Below are 25,686 nucleotides of genomic sequence, written 5' to 3'. Positions count from 1 at the left end.
ATTAAACAGGAGCACACTACTACTACTAAAATGCACCAAATATTTGCAGCTCTCAGACTATCAAATAGTGGAGCTTGGTGGTCAGTTAACAAGCAGTATAAAACAGAAGTAATAATCAGTTTTAAATGTTGTTTAATATCACTAGAATAACTACGTAGCTGTATAAGTAATGACTGTGACCTTATTAGAGCCCGAGCACTGGACCTCAGAGCAAGGGCCCGATTGTGGCCCTGTCTACACGACAATGTTTTGCTTCATTTCCCATTTTCATTTCCAAAAAGTACCACGTTTCGACGACAACGTCTTCAAAATGATCTCCGTTTACACAAGACTGTGGGAAACACCAAAAACGATCTAGTATACATGCCAGGCCAGTAGATGGCGGTGTGATTTTGCAATGAACCAAAATCCAATATTGCCTTTGGGCTGTCCTTCTACGGCGTATGGGTCAAGTCAGAATCTGGTGCAGGCACGAAATACATCTCCACTGATCCAAGTGATGGTGAAGTAAATCAACACTTTGTTGGAGAAGTACAGTTAAATTCAAAAGAGTGAGGAGCACGAATAGTACACTAGTGTCGGCCATCTTTGTTTTGTTTTGGGCTTCCCATCCGTGCATGCATTATAAGCCTACTCGAGCATGGATATTTACTGCAGCCGCAGTGCGCATGTCCATTTTCAGAATATCCGGTTTCCCTGTTTACACGGAGATGGGGGTGTTTTGAAAAACTTCCACTCTGGAGCCCATTTCCAAAAAGTTCCATTTTCAGGCACCAAAACACCATTGCCGTGTAAATGGACAGCCAAAATGCTACAAAACTTTTGTGTTTTCACTCGAAAACGTCGTCGTGTAAACGGGGCCTGTATCTGTAGGCATTTTCATTATTACTCCACCTGAAGGAGGCTTAATTTGGGGGTCTTAAAATGCTCTAAAACTCTTGTTTCACTGCAAAATGCCTCTCCAGGTTTTACCTACATGCATGAAAATCGGTGCACATACATGCCATGTCCAGATGAAAAATAAAGTCTATTGGGACAATGCTCTAAAATGTACAGGAAATGAGTTAATAACAATTGAAGGTCAGATTTTTGTATTTTTTGCCAATGGAAAGGTTGCACATTTTAATGAACTAGTCGAAGGGATTTTATCAGATTGACTCCATAACTTTTATGGGTATTTTTATACAAGCTGAAGATGGAAAGTTATAAAAAAACTTGAGTTTTCACCAAAGGGCGGGGCTATGACTAGGGCCCAAAGTTGGACAACTTTTAACAATTAAATAAATGATTATTACTAATAATTCTCAGCGCTCATGTCAATCAACACAAAACTTCACATGCATGACAAGAGTCCCCTCCTGAACACATTTATACTATTGAAATGTAATTTAGTCATTGCACCCCCTTCAGCCAACACAAAGCTACTTCTGGTGGACAGGTTACAAGTTTTAACGACCTAGTCCAAGAGATTTGATCCATGTTTGAGTAAGTAATACATTCCTTTTTTTTTGACCTTCATTTCTAGGGTGGGGCCTTCGAGTATACATTAGCATGTGGTGTTTTTTAAAGTAAGTAATCAGACCACACCTTCCTGTGATTTCCCATCATCCTCAACCGGCTCTGAACTCAATCTAAGCCTTCATTATGTTATTAACACTCATAGTTATACCTTTAAAAGGGAACTCTTTCTTTCTTAAAGCTACCATTAGTGAGCTCAAGCTGATTTTGCGTAAGCCCTGTGATTACAATCATTTTCCAGAGCAATCACCCAGAGAACAGAAGTGGAATCAGATCACAATCAAATTGTGTTTTTAATAATCACATCGTAAAACCAAACTTCCATTAAATCAAGTTCCCAAAGATCCTGTCGTACCTTTTATTTGAAAGTGACGTTTTTTTTGCACATCTGACATAAAAGTTGGAGAAGTTTGCATATCTGATCGAGCCCACCATAAAGACGAAAAAATGATGCTAAATGACAATAATTTTTTTAAGTTACTTTAAATTTAAATCCTGGAATTGTGCATATACAATATTTAACACCAAATATTTTTGAATATAATAAACTGAAACTGCATGTATCAATAAAAGGTATCAATAATAGGGATTAGTTACAGAGAAAATTGTCCTGTAAGGAGTTACTGGAATCATAGCCAATCTCACATGATGGCTTTATGTTGCACCTGAACTCACAGTCTCCTCCTAAATATCATCTAGTCTGTTCTGTGGCACTTCCTCAAGCACTGTCTGCAAACAGTTGAGTGTGTCAGCTGGTGTCACTCCAAGATGAGTTCGTACAAGAATGTCAACAAACCAGAGTAGCCTGTATCAGTTTCACAACTTTGTAAAGGTAGAGAACAACAGCTGGAGTGACATTTCAACCAATTCTGGTCAATCATAGCTCACCAACAATGGTATAAACTCTACTTTGTAAGGTGACATGAAGTAATGACAGGAACGTTTCTGTGTTGTGTTGTGTTATGTTTAGTGAGTTAGGTTGGGTTTCGTTAGCTTATGTCAGGTTATGTTAGATTAGGTCAGGTTATGTTAGATTAGGTCAGGTTAGGTAAGGTTCAGTTTGGTTTGGTAAAGTAGGGTTAATTGAGGTTAGATTATGGTAGGTTAGGTGAGTTAGGTTAGGTTTGATTAGGAGAGTTAAATGGACTTGGCAGGTGGACTTTAGCTCGTATAGTGCTTTTACAGTCATCTGACTACTCAAAGCGCTTTTACATCGCAGATCACACCTACCCATTCATACCCTTTCACACCATTCACTACACATTCAGATGGTGAAGGTTAATATGGAGACTTGGCCATCAGTATTAGCTAATCCCATTCAAATGCATCTGTACATATTTACATTACACCGAGAAAGCAGTGGGAGCAAATCTGGGTTGAGGGTCTTGCCCAAGGACTCATCAAACTGTGACCGGGGGGGGGGCAACCTACAATGATTGCAAGACAACCGACTACCAACTGAGGTCAGGTTCAGTTTTGTTAGATTAAGTTAGGTGAGTATAGTTAGGTTTACTTAGCTGAGTTTAGCTAAACTTAGTTTAGCTTAAGTTAGGTTAGGTTAGGTTATATTAGCTTAAGTTAGGTTAAGTTAGGTCTTATTAGATTAGATTAGGTTAGGTAAGGTTAGGTTAGGTTATGTTAGCTTAGGTTAGATTAGATTAGATTAGATTAGATTAGATTTGGTCAGATTAGGTTAGGTTAGGTTAGGTTAGATTAGGTTAGCTTAGTTTAGCTTAGCTTAGCTTAGCTTAGCTTAGGTTAGGTTAGATTAGCTTAGTTTATCTGAGCTTAGTTTAGTTTAGCTTAAATTAGATTAGATTAGATTAGATTAGATTAGATTAGATTAGGTTTGGTCAGATTAGGTTAGGTTAGGTTAGGTTAGGTTTGGTCAGGTTAGGTTAGGTTAGGTTAGGTTAGGTTTGGTCAGATTAGGTTAGGTTCGGTTCGGTTTGGTCAGATTAGGTTAGGTTAGGTTAGATTAGGTTAGCTTAGTTTAGCTAAGCTTAGCTTAGGTTAGGTTAGATTAGCTTAGCTTATCTGAGCTTAGTTTAGTTTAGCTTAAATTAGATTAGATTAGATTAGATTAGGTTTGGTCAGATTAGGTTAGGTTAGGTTAGGTTAGGTTAGGTTAGGTTTGGTCAGGTTAGGTTAGGTTAGGTTAGGTTAGGTTTGGTCAGATTAGGTTAGGTTAGGTTAGGTTAGGTTAGGTTAGGTTTGGTCAGATTAGGTTAGGTTAGGTTAGGTTAGGTTAGGTTAGGTTAGGTTTGGTCAGGTTAGGTTAGGTTAGGTTAGGTTTGGTCAGGTTAGGTTAGGTTAGGTTAGGTTTGGTCAGGTTAGGTTAGGTTAGGTTAGGTTAGGTTAGGTTTGGTCAGATTAGGTTAGGTTAGGTTCGGTTCAGTCAGGTAAAGTTGGGTTAGTTTAGGTTCAATTAGGTTAGGCTACAGTAGCTTTGGTGAGTTAAGATAAGTACGGTTAGGCAGGTTTGGTGAGTTTAGTTAGGTTCACTTAGGTTAAGCTTGGTTAGGTTAGGTAAGGCTCATTTAGGTTTGTTTATGGAAGCTCTGGTGATTTAAGTTAGGTCAGGTTAGATAGGTTTGGTGGGTTTAGCTGGGTTCACTTAGGTTAGGTTAAGTTAGGTTAGATTAAGATAGATTAGGTTTTGGTGACGCCAAATTGCCCATATTAGGTGTGAACGCTTCACTGTGATTAACTGGCAACCAGTCCATGTTGTATCCTGTCTCTCACCCGATGACGTTTGGGATTTACTTTAGCCCCCAGTATCCTGAGCTGGACAAACCTTTTTAGATCATGGTTAGATGTAATTCATACCAATACCTACTTTATACCACAGGAGCAAACACAGATCTACACACTTAATTTCCTGTAGTTTGTTTTTTTTATTGTCAAAAATGCAGACAAATACCTGAACTCTGTTGAAATTGCAGAAATAGATGGGGTATTTTAGGACAAGCAGGTGGAACTGGCATCAGTAAGGGAACCCCTCACTTCTGATACCACTGATCATTAAAATGATGGAGATCTTATGATGTTGAAGCACATTATAGGCGTATAGAAAATGTTGAGAACTTTAATCTACAGAAATGTTATGGTTGTTTTAGTACCATTTTGACAGTCGAGGAGACTGCAATTTATGATCCTTAGAAAAAATATGCACAATATTAGACACCTAGGACTTCCATTTTTGTTGCCATGGTATAAACAGGTTTCAATATTCATTTTTTATTAGAATCATAACTTGTTTAAATCTGATATAGTGACAATCATTTACTTCTTTACAAAAATGCTTTAGATGTTTATAGTGTTCTGCCATTTAGCTAAAAAAAAAAAAAAATACAGAGCTATGATTTTTGGTGCATAACCCCAGCCCTACTCTCTTATAACAGCCTCTTGGTCTCCCTCAGGCTAAGGTATGGCATGTATCCACACCTTGCCATCTCCAATTAACGCCCACATTTCTCTGAACAAAAAGCTTTTTATACTCTGCCTTGATCCCCATATAAAGTAATTCCACGCCAGTTAAAACACCCTTTTAGTATATGACTGAGTTAGTCTCTCCCTCAGCCGGGCATGTTCCACTGAGGCTCTCCCGTCCCTGCTCACAGGTGACTCCCGAGCTGTGGAGACGCGCGCTGCGGGATCCAAGGAAACCCCGGAGGTTTCCCCTCACAGCTCTGGCATCAAATTCAAGTCACGTTCAGACAGAAGGGCAGGAATTGGAGCACAACAACAGGTCCCTGAGAAGAACCCCGGTCCTCTCACTTCGCCTCCACGCCTCCCACTTTGCTTCCTATATTGTCTCCTTGACTGTTTCATCGCTCTAATCTTTTCTAACTTGTGAACAGCATGACAGGAGGACTGAAGGACGGCGAAACAGAGGAGGTACAGTATCGCTCTCATACCCTGGTTCTGTTTTAGCTTACAGGTTTTACGCTGACACTGCAGGGAGTTTTCCTTATCGAGGAGCTGTTCACAATTTGAGCTCATTAAGGGAATCTGGATGTTTTCTTCATCTCCAGAGCGCAATATTTCAGTCGTTATCACTTTTTTTCTTTGGCACATAGTCATGAGAGCGTCTCCCACACGCGCTGAGGGAATGTGAAGGACCATTGAGTATACATTAGCATGTGGGTGTGAGATTGAACCTGCTAAAACGGGACAACTTATTGTTTTTACGCATCAAAGGCGTTCGTGCGTAAAAGCGCTAACAGCAGTAAACGCGCGACATGTTTAAGCATACAATATTTGTTGAATTTCGTGCATACACCTAAATAACGACAGTAAAGGTGATATCTGAAGTTAGAGAGTGCTGATCAAGCACAGACGAGGACTTGGGGTGCCACACGGGTCTTTACGCACGAAGTTTTTAAACGATGAACACGGAAACAGGCGTTATTTTCACATTGTGCATAAATGTAACCATACTTTTACAAGTTACATTGAAATAAGAAAGTATGAAACATATTTTTTTAAGGAATATGTAAGGAAAAATCCAGTTTAAACGAAAATGATTTGAAATTTGAATAAATGCTTTTACGCATGTCTTAAATAGTTGCTATGGTTTCAAATGCATGTTGAATCAACAGCATGTCAGGTCAGGGTATTAGATTTCTACTCCGGGTGGTGAGGACCCCTTGCGGCTGGATCGAGGGGTGTGGTGCTTCACTTTCTGTTCATTTAAACCCATCCCTGTTTATGGGGCAGGCTGGTTACTCGCAGCTCCAGTCTCTCTCCCTCTCAGCGCGCTGCACACTATCCCTCCTCCTCTTCACTCTCTTCTTTTTTTCTGCCTCCTCCGGATCCTGACAGGAGTTTCTGCATTCGCCGTTCATCCGAAAACAAGGGAACATATACAAACCTAACAACAAAGACATGGACAACGAAAGTCTGAACGAGAAGACGATGGAGGATGTCCACACCAAAGAGATCGACCTGGTCAACCGGGATCCTAAGCACATAAATGACGACGTTGTGAAGGTGAGTCAAACCTGGAGGGGAGTTCGCGTTTGAGCTTTTAAGGTCAAGTAAGCAGCTGTTTTGTCTTTTTGTTTGTAGCTGGTGAAACCGTAGCTTTACCAGAATACCTGTTGCACAGTTTGCACTCTCTCTTTGCTCAGTGGAGCCACCTGGTATTCACTTAAAACTGAAATAATCTGACACTGCGCTTAGCTGTGGGAATAGTCAGACTGGAGTTATGTGTGGATGTGCGCGTAAAATGCGCACGGCAGGTTTTTTGCGCACTGTGGATCCAGAAGCGTTCCCCCTCAATAACTTTCCCCTATTAGGAGAAAGCTCTGCAGACGTATAAAGCTCACTGACGTGACACAATGTAAGGCATTTCTTATGCGTAATTATCTACGCGTCTGCACAAGCAGTGCACTGGAAACCTTGAACATCCTTGCTCCAACAAAGGAAACATTACGAATTTCCTGTTGTTGGAACACACGTTTCCCACAGTCCACTTTGCACACGCCTTGTCGTTTGGAAAGTAGAATTCTTTCCATTAGAGAGCAGACTGGCCGCGCAAATACTGAGTGTTTATTTTGTTTCAAGGAGTAAGCAGAAGGAGAAAGGTTATAGCAGCAGAGGAGAGGCGCGCTTAAGCCACCTGACGCGCCGGGATTGTAGCGGAGAGCAGCAGCTGGGAGTAGTAAGCAGTTTTTTTTTTTTTTCATAAGAGTAGGGGTTAAACGGCTCACTGCGTGGATCAGAAGGGGTCAGCGCTTTGAAATGCTTGAACTTTGCCTTGTTAAAACAGGGAAACACCCAAGTAGCTGGTTATTGCGAGGGGATATCCCTCACCACTCCCCATCTCTCCTCCCTTCTTTTCCTCCCATTCTAGTCCCCCCCTCCTCCCTCTCCTCCCTGCATGCCTGTAGTTGCGTCAGTGGAGCAAATATCCATGTGTTGCTTTTTATTGGCTGCTGTCAGCCTCTAAATGATAAGTTTGAATCTGAAATTATGGACTAATATGATTGGAAGGATGATCTTTAGAGGACTTCTGTTTGCTTTGTGAGTCACGGCTGTATAGTAATAGGATTCAGCTGAATTTAGAACAGCTTTATTGGCATAAAGGTGGTCTGAAAAGTGGCCAAATAGTTCAAAAACAAGCAGAAAAATACAAAACTCTTTGCCACTGATGACAGGTCAAAGGAGAGGAGAAGTGCATGCAGGAGTGATTTTTTTTTATTAGTGAAATGTGACTTTAATCACATGAGAACTGTGCAAGCACAACTACTTGAATGTGACTAAATCAATGGCAAATCATTTTTAGCACCAGAGAATTTATCAACAAAGAAATGTTTGAGAACAGTACATGCCAAAGGTTTCCCATGTGACATTATATGAGTAAAGGAGCCACATCTTCAAATGAGAAAAAAAGTGCTTCATGAGTTAAGCCATGTCTATAAACTGGAGGGTCTTCTTTCAATGTTGCCATAAAGTTAAGTTTGAACAAGTTCTGCATTGAAAGAGAAGCTAAAAGTGAGATTTCCAACTTTTTCGACTGCGCTGGGAGTTTAATATGAATGCAAGTTTCCCCTCTCTCTTTCTTCTTCCTCCACTTCTTCAGCTCTCTCTCCACCATTGTGACCGTGAGTCAGAGTCTCCCTCCAGTCTGAGTCTCAGAATAGAAAACAGCTTTCTGATAGTCCTGCCCCTCTCTAATCAACTCAACAGACTGCTGGTGAAATTATCTGAAATCACATGAGAGAGCACTGTAAAAAATAAAAACAGCAGAAAGGGACAGACGTGACACTTAAAACATGTGACCAGGGCTTGAAAGTCTATAAAGACATCTACTCAAGTACTTGAGTACAATACTGAACCACTGTCACTAATGAGTGCCAGTGCTATGCTACTTTTTGGAAGCTTTCCAAACTCAAAATTAACAATAAATAGTTCCAACAATCTGCACTAATGTCAAAATGGTACTAATAAATAATCACATTATATTCTTGTAGATAATAAAGTTCTAAATTTGGAAGTGGACATACGTGCATTTGTGTTATTTACTCAATTTTACCATTATTACAACTAAGTTTTGCTTTTTTTCTTGAGGTCTTTACTTTTTTATATCATCATCTCGAGATAGCGATGCAGGTGTTCCATAATGCCAAATTTATTTCTCAAGATCTTGATAAATTGAGCAGACTTAATCACCATCATGAGGAAAAAACAGCATTATAATTTCAAGATAACAAGATAAGTGCATTGAGATCACAAGAAAACAGCAAGTTTTACTTGCACTCAAAGACAGAGTAAAATTAAATTACAACCTAAAAATAGAATTGTGGACCTGTTTGAAAAAATGCTTTAATTGGTAACGAGCAATTTAATTACTTTTTTGACCTCAAGTGAACAAGTTGCATGAATTTGACTTGATTTGCAGCTAGTTCAGCCGAGTTGAATGAACTTAAATTCAACCATTTGAAGCAATCTTTTAAAGTAGGGTAAGAATCTTTGAAGCTTGTTAGCTAGTTAGCAGCTTGGTCAACTAACACATTGACGTACAGTCTCTCTGAAATCTACTGCAAAAAATGTTATCAGCGTACTTGCAGTACATCCAAAATATTACAGTTGGGAGGAGATTTGTAGACATCACAGAGATCCCCATAGGAATGAATGGACTTTCCTTTGACTTACCTACATAACCATATGTATGTGGAAACAAGGTGTTAGCTTTAGCAACAGAGCTACCTTAGCTACGCTTGCTGCATTTGAATGTTTTCATGGAAGATGAGTTTTTTTTCTGTTAGCAGACTGTTTAGTCAGCTTTACTCAGGTTTTTAACTTTTGGCATCCTAACAGTTGCCTGAACCCTAACCCTTCATTACAAAAGTTTTAGAGTGTATTTTTCTTTTACTGTATTTCAAGCAGTGGCTGACACAACTGGGTCAAAAGAAAGTCCAAGAAGTTATTGTTATTATGATAAGTGGAATCATGTTATTCATTTCAACCAGAAGTCAGAGACTCAACTCAATTAGCTTGAAGGTCAAGCCTGACATGTTGGGGGCGATGGTCAAAGCATTCCAAGACTTCCTTCCAGTAGACAGGATTAAATACCCCATGCAAGAGCAACAGTCAAAGTAGATATTGTTCACCGTCTCCTATTGTAATGTGACACAACTTCCTTCTTTAAAGATTTATTTTGGGGCTTTTCGTGCCTTTATTTGATAGGGGAAGACAGTGGACAGAGCCAGAAATGGGAGAGAGGGGGGAGAGACGTGGGGCAAAGGGCCACAGGCCAGATTCGAACCCGGGGCCTGGGTACATGGGTAATGCATTAGATCGCTAGGCCACCTGCGCGCCCCCATCTTTAATAATGTTATCAGTGTTGAGTTTTTCAACAAAGCCTCCACCTTTCTTCTTTGCACTTCCAGGTAGTTTTGATTCCCTTAGGCTGGCCACACACTACAGGATTTTAAGTCTGATTTTAGGCACGATTTGACCCCCTCGATGATTGGGGGGGCGTATACCGACTGAAGCCTCGTCACAAACAATTAGAGTAGTCTGCATGTGGGTGGTGTCAACATGATTAATTTGCTGCTCCAAATCACGTCATATCCTCCCAGACCCCGAAACATAAATATCAAACATGTTTGATATTTACGATTCTAGGTCGTCGTGGTTTCTGACGGAGTACCCACAACAACCAATGAGAGGGAGCACACCGGGTAGCGTCACCAGACGGATCATACGTGATTTCACTGCTCACAACCAAAAACACAACTGTACCGTAATTCCAGCCAGGATTTCATCCTGAGTCTTTTCCTTGTTTTATGATTTTTGCTGCACCTGTTACGCATGCCAGGAACAGCCTGTTGTGGAGAGACAGCAAGACACTATCGACAGACAGCCGTGTTTTTTTTTCTGAAGTCACGTGATCAAGCGAGGTCGTAGGCAGGTCAGCAGGTGTGTGGTCTCCAGCGATCTCAGTCGTCTAGTGTGCGCGTTCAGAGGATTAAAGATGAAAAATCTTTGGAAATTGCTCTGAAGTCTGTTGTCTCCCACAGTTTTAAAATCGTTTCAGAATAAAAATCGTCTACTGTGTGGCCGGCCTTAGATATAAAAATGTCTGCTGCCATTTTTGTGAGGTTAATGCATCAGAACTTCTTGTTTAAAGACCACAGTTTGGGCTGAAATGCTACATTAGGGCCTGTGTCCATAGCTGCCTCTCTTTGCATTGTCAGCACCCATTTTTAAAACAAAACCATCATAGTCCAGCAGTTTCAGACATTAGCTTTTGAGCACAAAACAACATCACGGTGCCCTCAAAGTGCTCTCTGTTAAAAATGGTTCTAATATTAGCATAGCCCAGCAATGTCATTCCTCCCTCACTAGTCAACCAAAATCAAGACGAGGTGTGACTTTTGATACCAGCTTTGGCAACAACAACAGTGGAGGGGATGCTAACTCTGACTCATCTTTGAGTGAGTAGTTTGCTGCAAATGCCAGGAATGGATTGTTTTAGTGTTTCCTTAGTGATATCTCCCTAAATAAAGCAAAATGTTCATGGCATGGACCAATTCAGAAGTGACGTTATGGATACAGAGGAAAGCAGAAGCCAACTATTGTAACTTAGCAGCTATAAATGCTGGGGAGAAGCTCTCTAAAACTGAGGTTTTGGGTGCTGCCAGCACTAAAAATATCAGCTATAGACAAACAGACAGTGGTCCAATAGGTGAAGGAGAAAGAGCTTGTGACTTGAAGTTTGAGCGCCTGGCAGTAATGCATATCTGCTGGCTGGACTGAAAATTTTTCCCGTAGTATGTTACTTTCCACTCCAATTTATTAGGTAAACCTTCATCAGACTCAAACTAAAAGACACAAAATATCTTGCGATTTTTCTCATGAACTCACTGACTGCTGCAAGGCCAAGCTGCCTGACTCACGCTGAGAAACACTTAAAGTTGATTTTCTCTCCTGACGAGCCCACATGTGCTCTCTACCTCCCTCTGGATGGGAGAATCAACTCTGATGAGGCTGTCGCTTTTACAGTGTTGCCGTACACAGCAGCTCTGGGGTGCTTTGAGGTCATTGAAACAGCCCTGCCAAGTGGAAGCGTGTGCCCCAATGAAAAAAGCACAAGCAGGGAATCCCTTCCAGCAATCCTCATTCTGCAAGCCAGCATGACCAAACACACACCCCCGCATTCGGCACTCACACGTTAACGTTTAGTGTGTGCAGACGTAACGTATGCACAGAGCATGAACACAAAGACATGTAGTGGAGGAACACACAGTGTTCTCCTGCTGCAGCTGGCCGCAATCACCTGGCCACATCAAACACGTTCCTGTACTGACATGCATGTGGAGTCTGTTCTCTTTCCTCTGGAGACTCTCTGGGTCTTTATATAGCTGAGAGGAGTAGAAATGCCCCACTGGAGACAATTTTTGAGAGGGAGTTGTGAAAGTTTGAAAAAAAAAAAAATCCTCTCTGCATCGGATGCCTGTGATTGGTTGATGGTATTTAAAACATCTTAAAAACACTCATTTTGTGTGTGAATCTCAGCATAGATTTATGTCTGTGGAGTCATGACTCAAATATCTAATTTTCAGTCACAAACAATAATCACCACCATGTCAGTCGAGGTATTCAGTGCTTGTGAAACTCAGAGTCACAGATTTATTTCCAACCAAATGTCATGCAAATTCAACACATCTGTGCATGTACAACAAAATAAATATTAGAAAACAAAGATGGCATCACATGAAAAGCTGTTGAAAAAAGTTTTTTTTTTTTTTAAACTTTCATTTCAAATTAAAAAAAACATTTTGTTACTTTTCATAACTAAAAGAAAGAATAAGAATGCATTTCTTAATTAAGGGGGCTACACTACGAATAAGGGTTAACTAAAGAGACATTTATGTCAAATTGTATTTATTGACAAACAGTATTTTCTCACATGCCTGCAACATGCTTCCACAGATTTTGGATTTGATGTTGAATCAGTATCTCACTATGTGCTATATTATCATGTGGTATTATAAGCCAAACAACTGGCCTGTGTCAGTGTTGAAGGAAAGCTAGGACCTCCTTTTTTCACATGTAGTTTTATTTATTAATTTATCTTATTAAGGGATGATATGCATTGTATAAACAAGCGCTATAATTCTTCAAAATATACTTCTGTAGAAGGAAAAACACTACTCAAAAAAGATACAATCACACTAAAACTAATGTGAGCAACATGCAGGTTTACATGCACAGTTAAGCTGAACTACATTTATAGCTTTATTGTGGTTATTTAACAGGACTACTGTCCTAATCCTAGAAGGTGATTTCATTCCTTGGAACATGTCTGCCTCCATTGTGCTGTGTAGCAGTATGCCTCTTTTTAGTTAGTCATTCTTGGACTCTGTTCTGGTTGACCTTGCAAAAAAGTTAGTAAGCAGCTAAGCATTTGTTTGCTGAACAGCAAAATCACAAACTGTACAGCTCCATACATCTCCTATAGAAAGTATTCACCCCTCTGATGTTTTACCCATTTATGGATTTCATAAATCAATCCTGGTCAGTATAATTTGGCTTTTTTATGACAAAGAACTCTTTAATGTCAAAGTAAAAACATTTTTATACAAAGTAATGTCAATTAAGTAAGAATATGTAAGGTAGAATAAATGACATCCACATCAAGTCAGTATTTACCAGCTAGCCCTTTGGCTTCAATCACAGCTCTGAGTCTGTGTGGATAGGTCTCAGTCAGGACTGTACATCTGGAAACTATAATTTAACTCCATTCTTCTTTGTAAAACTGCTCAAGTTCTGTCTGGTTGCACTGGGATCAGGGGTGAACAGTCCTTTTCAAGTCCTGTCTCAAATTCTCTTTTGGATTGAGGTCTGGGCTTTGACTCGGCCACTAGAGAACATTCACCTTGTTGTCTTTAAACCATTTCTGTGTAGCTTTCCCTTTATTCTCGGGTCATTATCTTGCTGGAAAATAAATCTTCTCCCAAGCCATAGTTCCCTTGGAGACTGAATAAGATTGTCCTCAGGATTTCCCTGTATTTTCATTTTACCCTCTACCTTTACAAGCCTTCGAGGGTTGGCTGCTGTGGAGCATTCCCATGGCGTGATGCTGCCGCAGTGTGAATGGTGTGTTTGTGGTGATGTGCAGTGTTTAGTTTCCACTGAACATAGTGTCTTGTCTGATGGCCAAAAAGCACCATTTAGGTCTCCTCAGACTAAAGAACTTTCTTACACTTGACCATGGAGTCTCTCAAATGCCTTTTAGAGAGCTCTAGTCCAGGTTTGATATGAGTTTTCTTCAACAGTGGCTTTCACTTTGCCACCCTCTTATAAAGCTTTAAATGAAGCTTGCAACTCCTTCATAGTAGTCATAGATATCTTGGTGGCCTCTCTCACTAGTCTCCTTCTCACACCGTCCCTCAGATTGTGAGGACTGCCAGATCTAGGCAGATTTACACGTGTACCATATTCTTTCAATATCTTGATGATGAATGTAACTCAACTCCAGGCAATGTCCAGTGCCTTGGAAATGTTTTTGTATCAATCCGTTGACTTGTACTTTTCAATAACATTTTCTCTGAGTTGCTTAGAGTGTGCTTTTGTCTTCGTGGTGTAATGGTAGCCAGGAATACTGGTTAACCAGTGACTAGACCTTCCAGACACAGGTGTCTTTTTACTACATCACTTAAGACACATTCACTGCACTCAGGTGATTCCAGTTTCACTAATTGTGAGACTAATCTCAACAGTTGGCTGGAACTTTATTTATTCAGTCCTTGTATAGAGGTAGAATCTCAGAGTCATTTAGTCTACATTACTTTTTTTTTTTTTTTCAAAAAGTGAAATTATATTGATCGATTAAGAAATCAATTAAAGGGTAAAACATCCAAGAGAATGAATACTTTTTATAGACAGTGTACCTACTCTATGTCTTCAACTTGTGCAATGCTGTGCATTTATGCTGACTTCTTGTTGAATATAAATGTACTAAATGTGTCCCTCTTGCCAATCATCCTAATCCCTCTCCAGAATCAAACCAAACTTTTCTCCACTGCCAACAAAGGAGTTCATTAACACGCTCCACACTCTGATCCTCTCCTCCAGAGATCCTTTCTCTCTCTCTCTTCAGGCATGGTTGACAGCCTGAAGTCAGAGCTCTGAAAATAGCACATCCCCTTATTTATTCAATAATACAGTTACTATAGCGACTGGTCACATGCTGACCCTGAGACTTCATTGTTTCATATAAAAATGTCTGGATGGACCAAAGAGGTCCACCCACACTTGGACCCATCAGAACTGGGCCGCAGCAGTAAAAATAGACTAAATGGGAATGCTGTAATATATATTTTTTTAATTCTATAGATGTCCATATTTAGGCATTACTATTGACTCAGCATTACACTCTGAGGTTTTGTGACTTTTCAAAAGTATGCTTCAGTTAAAACTATTTCCGATATAGTATATAGAAACCATCTGAGTACATGGATTCTAAGAGATCATCTGCAAAAATAACAGTATGAGTCTGGCATCAAAGACAGACTTTATGACGATGAAGTTTTACATCACAACCTTGATTACAGAGCAGTGTTTAGCAAACTGAAAGAAAAAGCCCCAAACCGCTTCTCTTTGTGCAGTCGAACCTCTCCACCATCTTGTGTCTGTGCCTCTTTGCAGAAGGCCGTCATTTAGTCTCAATCAAAGTTCTGGAAACTGCAGCAGAGTGGGTCCACTTTAAAATTTGTAGCCGTGGAAAAATTAAATGGACGGCACGCTGGTTTTGTGGCTGCAGTCAGATTTATTTTATAAGGCTTTAGTGAGCTCTGCCAGTTTGTGCCGTGTGAGCAGCTTTATGCACGTGCTTAGGATAAGAATCGCTCTTACAAGCTGATGTTTCAAGGCAAAATCTACAACCAGATTTCTATTTGGATGTTTGAAAAGAGTCATCTAATTAAGACAATAAGGCACAAAAGGACAAAACACAGTTTCTTCCATAAAAACACCCATCCTTGCAATATGTCAATGATTTTTAACATGTAGCATTAAGGATTTGTGGGTTTTTATGATCAAAAGTTGGAGGCAGCATGCGTTCTTTCTTGTTTAAGATACAGATACTCATTTTTAGAAAGTTCTTTGAACAAAGTAGCTTTTCATTAAACTTTTCTGTAACTGCCCTGGAATTTTTTTTGTGTAGTTAAATGAACAATCCATGAGGCCCTGGTTTAGCTCAGTTGGTAGAGCATGGAAGTGCATAGATAGAGACCACATTTTTATTGGCACTGGTTGTGATTAGATTCCAGTACTGCATGTTATTCCCAAACACCTCTGTATGTCCTGTCACTCTACATCTGTCCTGTCAAAGACCTAGGACAGATAGGCAGAACTCAAAAGGTTAGCATGTAGTCTAGAAACAGCTAGGGTGGCTCTTTTAATTGTCCAATCCCTAAGTAACTGAGGAATAAAAATATTATAATTAAGGAGAAGTGGAGATGTGCAAAAATGGTTTGGACTGTCATACTGATTTCAAACTCATAGGTGCTTTCATGTAGAAAAGTCCCATTAGCTCCACTGTTTATTAGCATAACTTAAAGTTGCTCATTATTCTTCAACAGAATAATGTTGAATGCTTATTAACGTCTTTATCTGATATCAGACAAAAAAGCATCTATGTTATCTTACAGCTCATTATTTAAGTGAGTTACTTTGCTCATTGGTCAAATATCTCTGTATCATAAAGTATAACATCAGAAAATCAATCATGGTTAATGTAATTTTTTTAACTCTGATGTCAAAGTGAAAACATACAGTGCTTAACAAGTTAATTAGACCACCTGTCATATTTGTCTCAAATACCATCCGGCATCATGAAGGGCTTTAATGCGGACTCTTTCATTTTCAGTGAGCTCTCCATGTTTTACCGTTTTGAACAGGAATGAGGGATTTCAAACTGAATTCACCCAAACTTAAGCCAGCTCACTGGGCTTCTCTGAGAAGTCAGAAATTAATCAAGCATAACATTCAACCACTAAAACTCATTTTTTCTGTTCAGGAATGCAAATAAATAACTATAATTTGACATATTAATACTCTGTCGGGTTGCATGGGGATCAGGCGTGAACAGCCCTTTCAAGTCCAGCCACAAATTCTCAACTGGATTGAAGTCTGAGCTTTGATTCAGCCACTCCAGAACATTGACCTTCTTCACTTTAAACTATTTCTTTGGAGCTTTTTCTGTATGCTTTGGGTCATTTTCCTACTGGAAAATAAATCTTCTCACAAGTTATAGTTCTCTTTGCAAAATGAATAAGATTTTCCTCAGGATTTTCCTATATTTCACCACATTCATTTTACCCTCTACCTTTACAAACCTTCCAGGGACGACTGCCAAGAAAAAGCCCCACAGCATGATGCTGTCACCACAGTGGTTCACAGTGTGGATGGTGTTGTTTGTGGTGATGAGCAGTGTGTGGTGCCCGCCAAACATAGCATCTTGTATGATGACCAGAAGGCACAATTTCAGTCTCATCAGACCAAAGAACTTTCTTCCACTTGACTATGGAGTCTCCCACAAGCCTTTTGGCAAACACTAGTTAATACTTAGTATAAGTTTTTCAACTGTGGCTTCCACAAAGCTTTGACTGGTGAAGAACCAGGGCAGCAGTTGTTGTACGCAGTCTCTACCATCTCTGCTGCTGAACTCTGGGGGATATTCAGTGCATTTAACATTTTTTTGGTATCCATCCCCAGACTTGTACTTTTCAATAACTTTTCTCTGAGTTTCTTGGAGTGTTCTTTTGTCTTCATAATGTAATGGTAGCCATGAATACTGGTTAACAAGTGACTGGACCTTCCAGACTCTTGTCTTTAAACTACAGTCCCTTGAGACACATTCACTGCACTCAGGTGATCCCAGTTTCACTTACTGCGTGGCTATTAGCACCAATTGGCTGAACCTCTGTTGAATTAGGTCAGTCACTTTAAATAGGCTAAATATGTATGCAATCAATTATTTTGTATTATTATTTCTTTCTTTCTTTCTTTATTTTTTGTTGAATTGGTATCACTTTGCAGAAATCTGTTTTCACTTTGACATTAGGGTTATTTTGACCATGATTGGTTTATAAAATCAATAAAATGATACAACATCCAAGTGGGTGATTACTTTTTATGGAAACTGTACAGCCTTATAAGTAGATTGAAGTCCGTTTTCTTTAAAAAACAAAATTTAACAAAAATGTACTTAGAATAAAATGTGAAAAACAATTAAATAGCAGAACTCAAGCAACTTAAAAGAAGTTAAAAAAAAGTTGATAACTATTGTGTGATTCTTCAGTGAGTTTGAGTAAAGGCCATCACATCTTCCAGAGACTACTAACCTTGCATGGGACTGAAACACTTGACTTTTCCATTTCCCTGCCAAGGTGTCACTCTGGATAATATCTACATGACTTATGGATATAGCACCCATTAGCCCTCAGGAGCCTGTCCTCTCTGTTAGCAGGACACAGTCTCCAAGTAACTGTAAGATGAATATTGACTCTGCGCTCAGAAGCCTGTGTAGAGGATGTGAGAGAGCAAAGGAGAGTCTGCATTGTGTTTACAGAGAGCGAGATGCCACTTTACCCTCGGTTCCTTAAACGGCACTGGTCAGGGCTCAGGAATTACTTCATTCTAAGCCCCAATGGATGTGCTTAAAGTAAAATAAGCTAAAAGTTCATGTTTGTTTTAATGAAAGATAGAGGGTATCAATCACACACTATGGGTGGCACACCAATGTCTTCTTCTTTGGACTTTCTCTGGATAAACATTGGGGTTTAGGTAGTTAAAAGTCTTTCTGTTGTTAGCCCAGTAATGGTGGCTGTTACTGGTTGCTCTAACTGTGCAGTCTTCCTTCTGTTTATTCCCAAAAACCTGAAATGTAAAACACATTTCATCCTGTGCACCTCAGAAAAGAAGATGTACTGCACACAGAGAATGTTTACAACAGTGGAGGCGAAAGCTTCCAGGAAGTAGATGTAGCCTGATAATTATTTAGATATCAAACAGTTGCACGGTGTCGTTAAACCACTGAGCAGATTGAGCCCTCCTGGTGTTTTATGGGATAGCTACATCTGCTCCATCTGTGGTCAACGTTAATTCTGAGAATATCTGAGTTTAGTCTGTCCTTTTTGGACCAAACTTAGTTTATTTGTTTAGCCATTGACACATTATATCAAATGCAATCCCTGATACTGAAAGTTTTATCCGCTATTTCTAGAAAGCAATGCGGTCTCTGAGATATTGTGTATAGAGATAAGGGTTTCGGGCGGGGCCGCTGGTTGGTGGTTAGACTGTGTACCAGTCAGTGCAAGGGGAGGTATAAATCCAATCAGCAGTTATTTTCTCCATCTCTGCAAACCGCCGCATTAACAGGGAGTGAAGCAGATTATTTATGAGGAAATAATGAGTTAAGATTGGAAGGACGATAACATTTTTGAATGCTGGATTCATTAGCATATCATGATTCTTGGGAAACACTGTTGGCGGTAGATGAAGGTGTGATTGAGTCATTATCATGAGTCAAACATGACTGTGGTGGTGCCAACTGTCTCCTTGGACTGAATTGTTCAAGTTTTAAGGCTACCTTGGTAACAAGCATGATATTCTCAAAAATCTTAAACTAACATTTGGCTTAACGTACAATTCTGCTTAGCTGTAGGACGTCAGTCATTGGCTGTAGGATGGATACCACTGATAAAAGGTCTTTTTATCAACTTATATTCCCACACATGTCCCAGTCCTGGGCTCAGTATGATTTTAACACAATTTTGTCAGATCTAAGACTGAAGAAATATGATCTCTTAAATCCTCTGACCATTAAAGTGGAAAAAAAATCTTATTTTTCTTTATATGTTTAAATTTTTTAAATTTGACATTGCGTAGTTACAAATAAGACCATCTTTATATTTCTTTATGAAAACAAAAGACCCTGATAAGTGCTACTGCTTCAGCTTCTGATGTCAAAAATAGAAGGCAAAGGATGAAAGCAACCTCTGCTAGTTTGACAATGTGTTTTGCAATTTTTTCTTCTTTTTTTTTTTTTTTCAAATCAGTGCCAAGTGTCCATATTTGTGAGGGATGTATAATAGTAAAAGCATGATAGATGTATGTCACACCTGCTGGATATTCCAAATGATATTATAAGAAAGTGGAAGCATCCAGGAACAATCACGTAAAGCGGGGTCAATGTTGTCTAAAGTCGCCAACCAAGAGTTCTGAATTTCCACTGGCGTTAATGTAAGCACAAAACTGTGTGGATGGAGCTTCATGGGATCGGTTTCCATGGCAGAGCAGCTGCATTTTAGTCTCACATCACCAAGTCCAATGCCAAGTGTCGGATGGAGTGGTGCAAAGCACACTGTCGCTGGACTGACGAATCAAGCTTCTCTGTTTGGCAATCACATTGGAGAGTGTGGGTTTGGTGGGTGTCGGGAGAACATTACCTGTCTGACTGTATTGTGCCAATTGTCTGGTTGAGGAGGGATAATGGTATGGGGCTGATTTTCAGGGTTTTGGCAAGGACCCTTATTTCCAGTGAAGGCCAATCTTAATGCTTCAGCATACTGAGACATTTTGGACAATGCCATGCTTCCAACTTTGTTGCAAGTTTGGAGAAGGCCCTTTTCTATTTCGACATGAATATTGAGCCTTAGTTAAGATTTAATATGACTTTTCTTCAGCAGTGCACTGTTGTAAACTGAAAGTCATGGCTTTCTATTTGCCACTCTTCCATAAAGCTTTGACTGGTGATGAATCGGGGCAACAGTTGTCTTATCCAGACTCTTTCCCATCTACACTGCTGAAGCTTGTAACTAGGTGTCTGGATGGCCTCTCTCATTCTTCTCCTTGCACGGTCACTCAGTTTGTGAGGACAGCCTGATCGAGGCAAATTTACATAGTGCATATACCATCCGTTTCTTGATGATGAATTTAACTGAACTCTAGGGGATGTTCTGTGCCTTTGAGTCCACCACATGACTTTTAAAACTATTCTCTGAGTTCCTTTGAGTGTTCTCTTGTCTTCATGGTGTAATGGTAGCCAGGAATACTGATTAACCAGTGACTGGAACTTCCAGACACAGGTTTTTTTTTATACTACAAGCACTTCAGACACATTCACTGCTCTCAGGTGATCCCCATTTCACTAATTGTAAGACTACCAGCACCATTTGGCTGGACCTCTGTTGTTAGGTCACTTACTTTAAATGGGGGTCAATATTTGTGCAGGCTAAAGACTTCCAAGGAGCTGAAAACTTTTTAAAGGCACTGTATTCTAACTCTTTCTTCTTCTACCTCCTCAGGTCGACTTTGAGGATGTGATTGCCGAGCCTGCGGGGACCTACAGCTTCGACGGCGTGTGGAAAGCTAGCTTCACCACCTTCACTGTCACCAAGTACTGGTGCTACCGGCTGCTGACGGCACTGGTCGGAATCCCCCTGGCACTGATCTGGGGTATCTTCTTCGCCATCCTGTCCTTCATCCACATCTGGGCCGTGGTGCCTTGTGTCAAGAGCTACCTGATCGAGATACACTGCGTCAGCCGCGTCTACTCCATCTGCGTGCACACCTTCTGCGACCCGCTGTTCGAAGCTATGGGCAAGTGCTTCAGCAACATCCGAATCCGTACCTCCAAGGAGGTGTAGCATCCAAAACAGAGAGATGGAAATGGAGAATTCACAGAAAGAGGGGAGGGAGGACGGGAGGGCTAGAGCCACACAGACGGAGGGAAAAGTCAGAACAGAAAAGAAGATATTATTAAACCTCTGGAAAGAAGAGAGGTGAGACTTTTCCAGAGCTTGGCGTGGCTTGTTTGGAAGTGAAAGTGCGTGGTCATATGGCACCTGATCCCGCCTTTTTTTCAGCTGTTTTTCTCTCCAGTGTTGGTGTAACCAAATGGGTGGTCACAGGAAAATCAAAGGGTTAATCTTTGGGGATTTTGTTGTTTTTTTTTTTGTTCTTTTTTTTTTTTTTAAGCCAACTTTGTCCATCATGAAACAAACCATTTCTGTTATTTTTGCCATGATGTAAATTCCCTCCATTTTTACCATTTTTGTGGAGAGCTTCTCACTTTTATTGATTTATGTGAAGAGGGGATGTCAGGCGGTATGGCTGTAGTCCCTCGCGCTTATATGTGTTTGTGTTTTTTGGAGCCGCTGGGCAGGGCAGGATGGTGGGATGTCGGGGTTGGGACGGTCACAGCAGAGAGAGAATGAGCGAGTGCTGCCAAATTCTATCTGACTCAGCACAAACAAAACAACCCCACAAGCCTGACAGCACAGCGGTGGCAGCAGCCCTCCCTCTGCTCTCTTTGACCTCCAACCCACAAAAACCAACCAGCCCCCGCCCCTTTACCCGGCTTTTCCAGCAGTCTGACACACTGAACCTGCCCTCGTTCCTGCATGCACCTACGTCGCCTCGCCAGCAACTCGCCGTCCGCCATCTCCACACCCGCCACACAGCCCTGTGATGCAGAAACCGTCTGCGTCTCAGCTCACTCGCTCTGTGCAACAGCTTTTCTCTTCATTATTCCCATTATTACCAGAGTGTGACAGAGAATGTTAGAATTTTGCTAGAAATACCCAATTTTTTTACTCAACAATGGTTTTCTGAATATTTTAGTGACACTCACAGCTTTAAATGCACATCACTTTAGTGGCATAGTGAATGCTTTTTATTTTCTACACTATAAATATGAAGAACTTTGAGGGGTTAACTTCTAAACTGTTGTTTTAATATGTACTGTATGGGTGTTAATGCAGAGATTTTAAAAGCTATGGCCGCATTCCAACGCACTAATCTATGGGAAAGTATTTTGCAAAAAGCACTAATAAAGATCTTTGTTCTGTTCTTGCAAAGGTGCTAGTGATTAAGCAGTGATGTTTGCATGCTCTTCAAGCTTGTGTGAAGATTTCTCTTTGAGCTGTGGTACTTACACAGATTAATGCATTGGAATAAATACAATGTGAGCTTGAATGAGTGATTTTAGATGCATTTTAAGTTGTTATCTGGTCATAATTTTGCACCCTGCCTATTATTATCTGTTCTCTTTTTTATTTCTCTTGCTGCCCTTTTTGTTGACTGTGGACATGATGCATAAAGCATAAACCTGTTGCCTCCTACACCAGAGATAAGGGAGGGCACAGCTGAGTGGGGTTTCCAGGGTTTTTTTTGGGGGGGGGGTATGTTTGATTGAGACACTAAACTTGCTTTAACTCCATCACCTTCAGTCTATCTGCTGTCTCCTCACACTCATGGTAATGTTTTAGCATCTATTCTTTCAATTGAGTGTTTTTAAGCTCTAAAGGTGATATTTTTTTATAAGAATTGATTTTCCCTCCTTGCTTTTACTGTACAATATCACGCTGTGCACATTAAAATTTAATATAATCCAATGTGCATGTGTTTCATTCTTTCTATCAACTGTTTCTCTAAAGCAGCAGTTTCCAGACTTTTTCTGCTCAAAAGCCAAATGAGAAGTTTGCCCACTGCTTGAGACCCAAATCCCAGACCCTGTTTTTACCAGAGTTTTTCATCTTCTAGCAATAATGCAGGAGTTGAGCTCTTGGCCTCGTTTCCATATATGTATGTGACTTAAGTCTGAAGGTCCATAAATATATGAAAGGGGTCGTCAGGCTGTGGTCCACTCTCACAGACCGGTCATCTGAGACGCTGTATATGTCTGAAAGGAAGTGCTGGAATTTGCTTGTACAACGAACAATGAAGTGTGGCAGATACCTTCATGAAAAATCAACATTGTAAATATTACAGACTCAGAAACATTTCATGTGCAAAACAGAGAAAAGGGCCAGAAGTAGTTACACCAACGGTGGCTCACTTGAGCGTCCTTAGCTTTAGTCAAAGCTAACATGGCTAACATTACTACATAAGCCTATGTGGTTAAGTAAGCTTTAGCAATATGAACTAAGGCAAAGCTTAGCTAAAGCTAAGCTAGATAATGTAAACCCATAACTGGTTTGTGTGCTTAGATTTAGCTACATAGCTATGTAGTTCTGCTATCCATAGCTAAGTTGGCTTTAACAACATGTGGTTTAGTAAACAGCTAAAGCTAACTTAGCTAAATAGGTAATGTATGCACATATGGCTTACGTGACTGCTTTGTGAGTTATATTAGCTATGTAACTATTATTTACAGCTAATTTAGCTTGAGAAATGTGAGCTTCAATAAACATATCTAAAGCTAACTTAGCTATGCTGATAGCTAAGAAAGTAGCTTATGTAGCTGCTTTGTGAGATTAACTTTAGCTATATTAGCTTTGATGCTACATTTTCTATGTGGCTCCATTAGTTATATAGCTCCTTTGTCAATAGCTAAGTTAGCTTTAACAACATGAGCTTCAGCAGACATAACTAAAGTTAACTTAGCTACATAGATAACATAGAAATCTAGCTTATGTGGCTGCTTTGTGAGCTGAGCTTTAGCTATATTAGCTATGATGCTATGTTTTCTTTGTAGCTCAATTAGCTATTCAGCTCCATTGTCAATAGCTAAGTTAGCTTTAGCAACATGAGCTTTAGCAGACATAGCTAAAGTTAACTTTAAAACATGTGCTTTAGCAAACAGCTAAAGCTAACTTAGCAACATTGGTAACGTACATACAAATGGCTTATGTGGCTGCTTTGTGAGCTACATTAGCTACATTAGCTATATAACTGTTATCTACAGCTGAGTTAGCGTAAGAAATGTGAACTTCAGTAAACGTAACTAAGATATGTAGCTTATGTAGCTGCTTTGTGAGCTTAGATATAGCTATAATAGCTATGATGCTATGTTTGTTATGTAGCTGCATTTTCAATATAGTTAGCTTTAGCAACATGAGCTTTAGCAGATATAGCTAAAGTTAACTGAACTACACAGATAACATAGATATGTAGCTTATGTAGCTGCTTTGTGAGCTTAGATATAGCTATAATAGCTATGATGCTATGTTTGTTATGTAGCTGCATTTTCAATATAGTTAGCTTTAGCAACATGAGCTTTAGCAGATATAGCTAAAGTTAACTGAACTGCACAGATAACATAGATATGTAGCTTATGTAGCTGCTTTGTTGGAAACTTTAGGTACATAAGCTTTGCTGGCTATGTTAGAATGTCTTCATGGAGGATGATCTTTTTCCTGTAAGCATTAATTAGCTGCCTGTAGCCATGGGGAGGGGATAATTGTCATTATTTTTTACAGTAGTTTAAAATATGTGCTTGGGGGTTAATCATGACAAAAACAGGACTAATATTGCAGTCCAAGAAATAAGAAAAGTCGACCTGTGTGGAATGTAGTAAATATTTGATAACTATTTTATCCTATGAGCAGTCAAACAAGGTAAACTAAGCTAACACATTCAAATGTATGTCTGTATGTTCAAAAACTTGTTCTTTAATCTAGTCACGCCTTATAACATTCCACTCATATGTAATAATATTCAAAACACCATGATGATCCAACAGCACTTTATATCAACTGATAAATCATGCTGTATTTCATATCAAAGTGATTAATCTGACATGCTCTCCCCCCTCATCTCTACTTGTGTTTTTACAGTTTGTATGTACAGCTGAAACACTGCATGGATTTTGAATTTGGGTCTGGACCCCAAGTTTAGAAAAGGCCGCTCTAAAGTGACCACCAGCACGTGTCTCTCTTTAAAGTCAAATGTTCACAGTAGGTTTCTTGTTCCTTTTCTTTTTGAAACATGTGATAATGACTCATCACAAATCTAATAATGCAATGATTCACTGAAGATACTAGAAGCCTAGCTTCATTACTCTGTGTGGCAGGAAACGGCCAGTTGAAGCCATTTGAGGAAAAAAATACATAAGAATGAAGCCTGAGTAGCTGAAAAAATAATTTTCAGCAGCATTGCCCTCCAAACCCTCTCCTGCACTTCTATCTGAGTCAGTTTCATTAAGACCGAATGCCTTTAGTGCTGCTAACAGACGGGTTTTTTTTTCCCTCCCTAAAGCCTGGCACAAGATTTCCATGGTTACTGGAGAAACAAATAAAAACTGTTGGGCAACGCTCATGAGACTGGAGTCTAGTCTCTTGACTGTATTCAAGTAAATTTACAGCAAAAGCAGGCTCGTAATGATGCAGCCTGAGGCTAGCCTGGGCTCTAAACTAAATTATT

At 39.9% G+C, this 25,686-nt stretch overlaps 1 protein-coding gene across 1 annotated transcript; it reads left to right on the top strand.

Moving 5' to 3' along the window:
• The first annotated feature begins 5,070 nt into the window (after positions 1 to 5,070).
• On the top strand, positions 5,071 to 22,937 carry cav1 (caveolin 1). The gene is made up of 3 exons (XM_041796322.1): positions 5,071 to 5,418; positions 6,346 to 6,513; positions 20,847 to 22,937. Exons 1-3 carry the CDS (start codon positions 5,383 to 5,385, stop codon positions 21,186 to 21,188), a joined length of 546 nt encoding a protein of 181 aa, XP_041652256.1. The 5' UTR covers positions 5,071 to 5,382; the 3' UTR covers positions 21,189 to 22,937.
• Positions 22,938 to 25,686: the final 2,749 nt, after the last annotated feature.

This window comes from Cheilinus undulatus, linkage group 9, assembly GCF_018320785.1.
Source record: "Cheilinus undulatus linkage group 9, ASM1832078v1, whole genome shotgun sequence".
NCBI lineage: Eukaryota > Metazoa > Chordata > Actinopteri > Labriformes > Labridae > Cheilinus > Cheilinus undulatus.
Note: the sequence above shows the minus strand (reverse complement) of the source record. Positions and strands in the feature narration are given on the sequence as shown.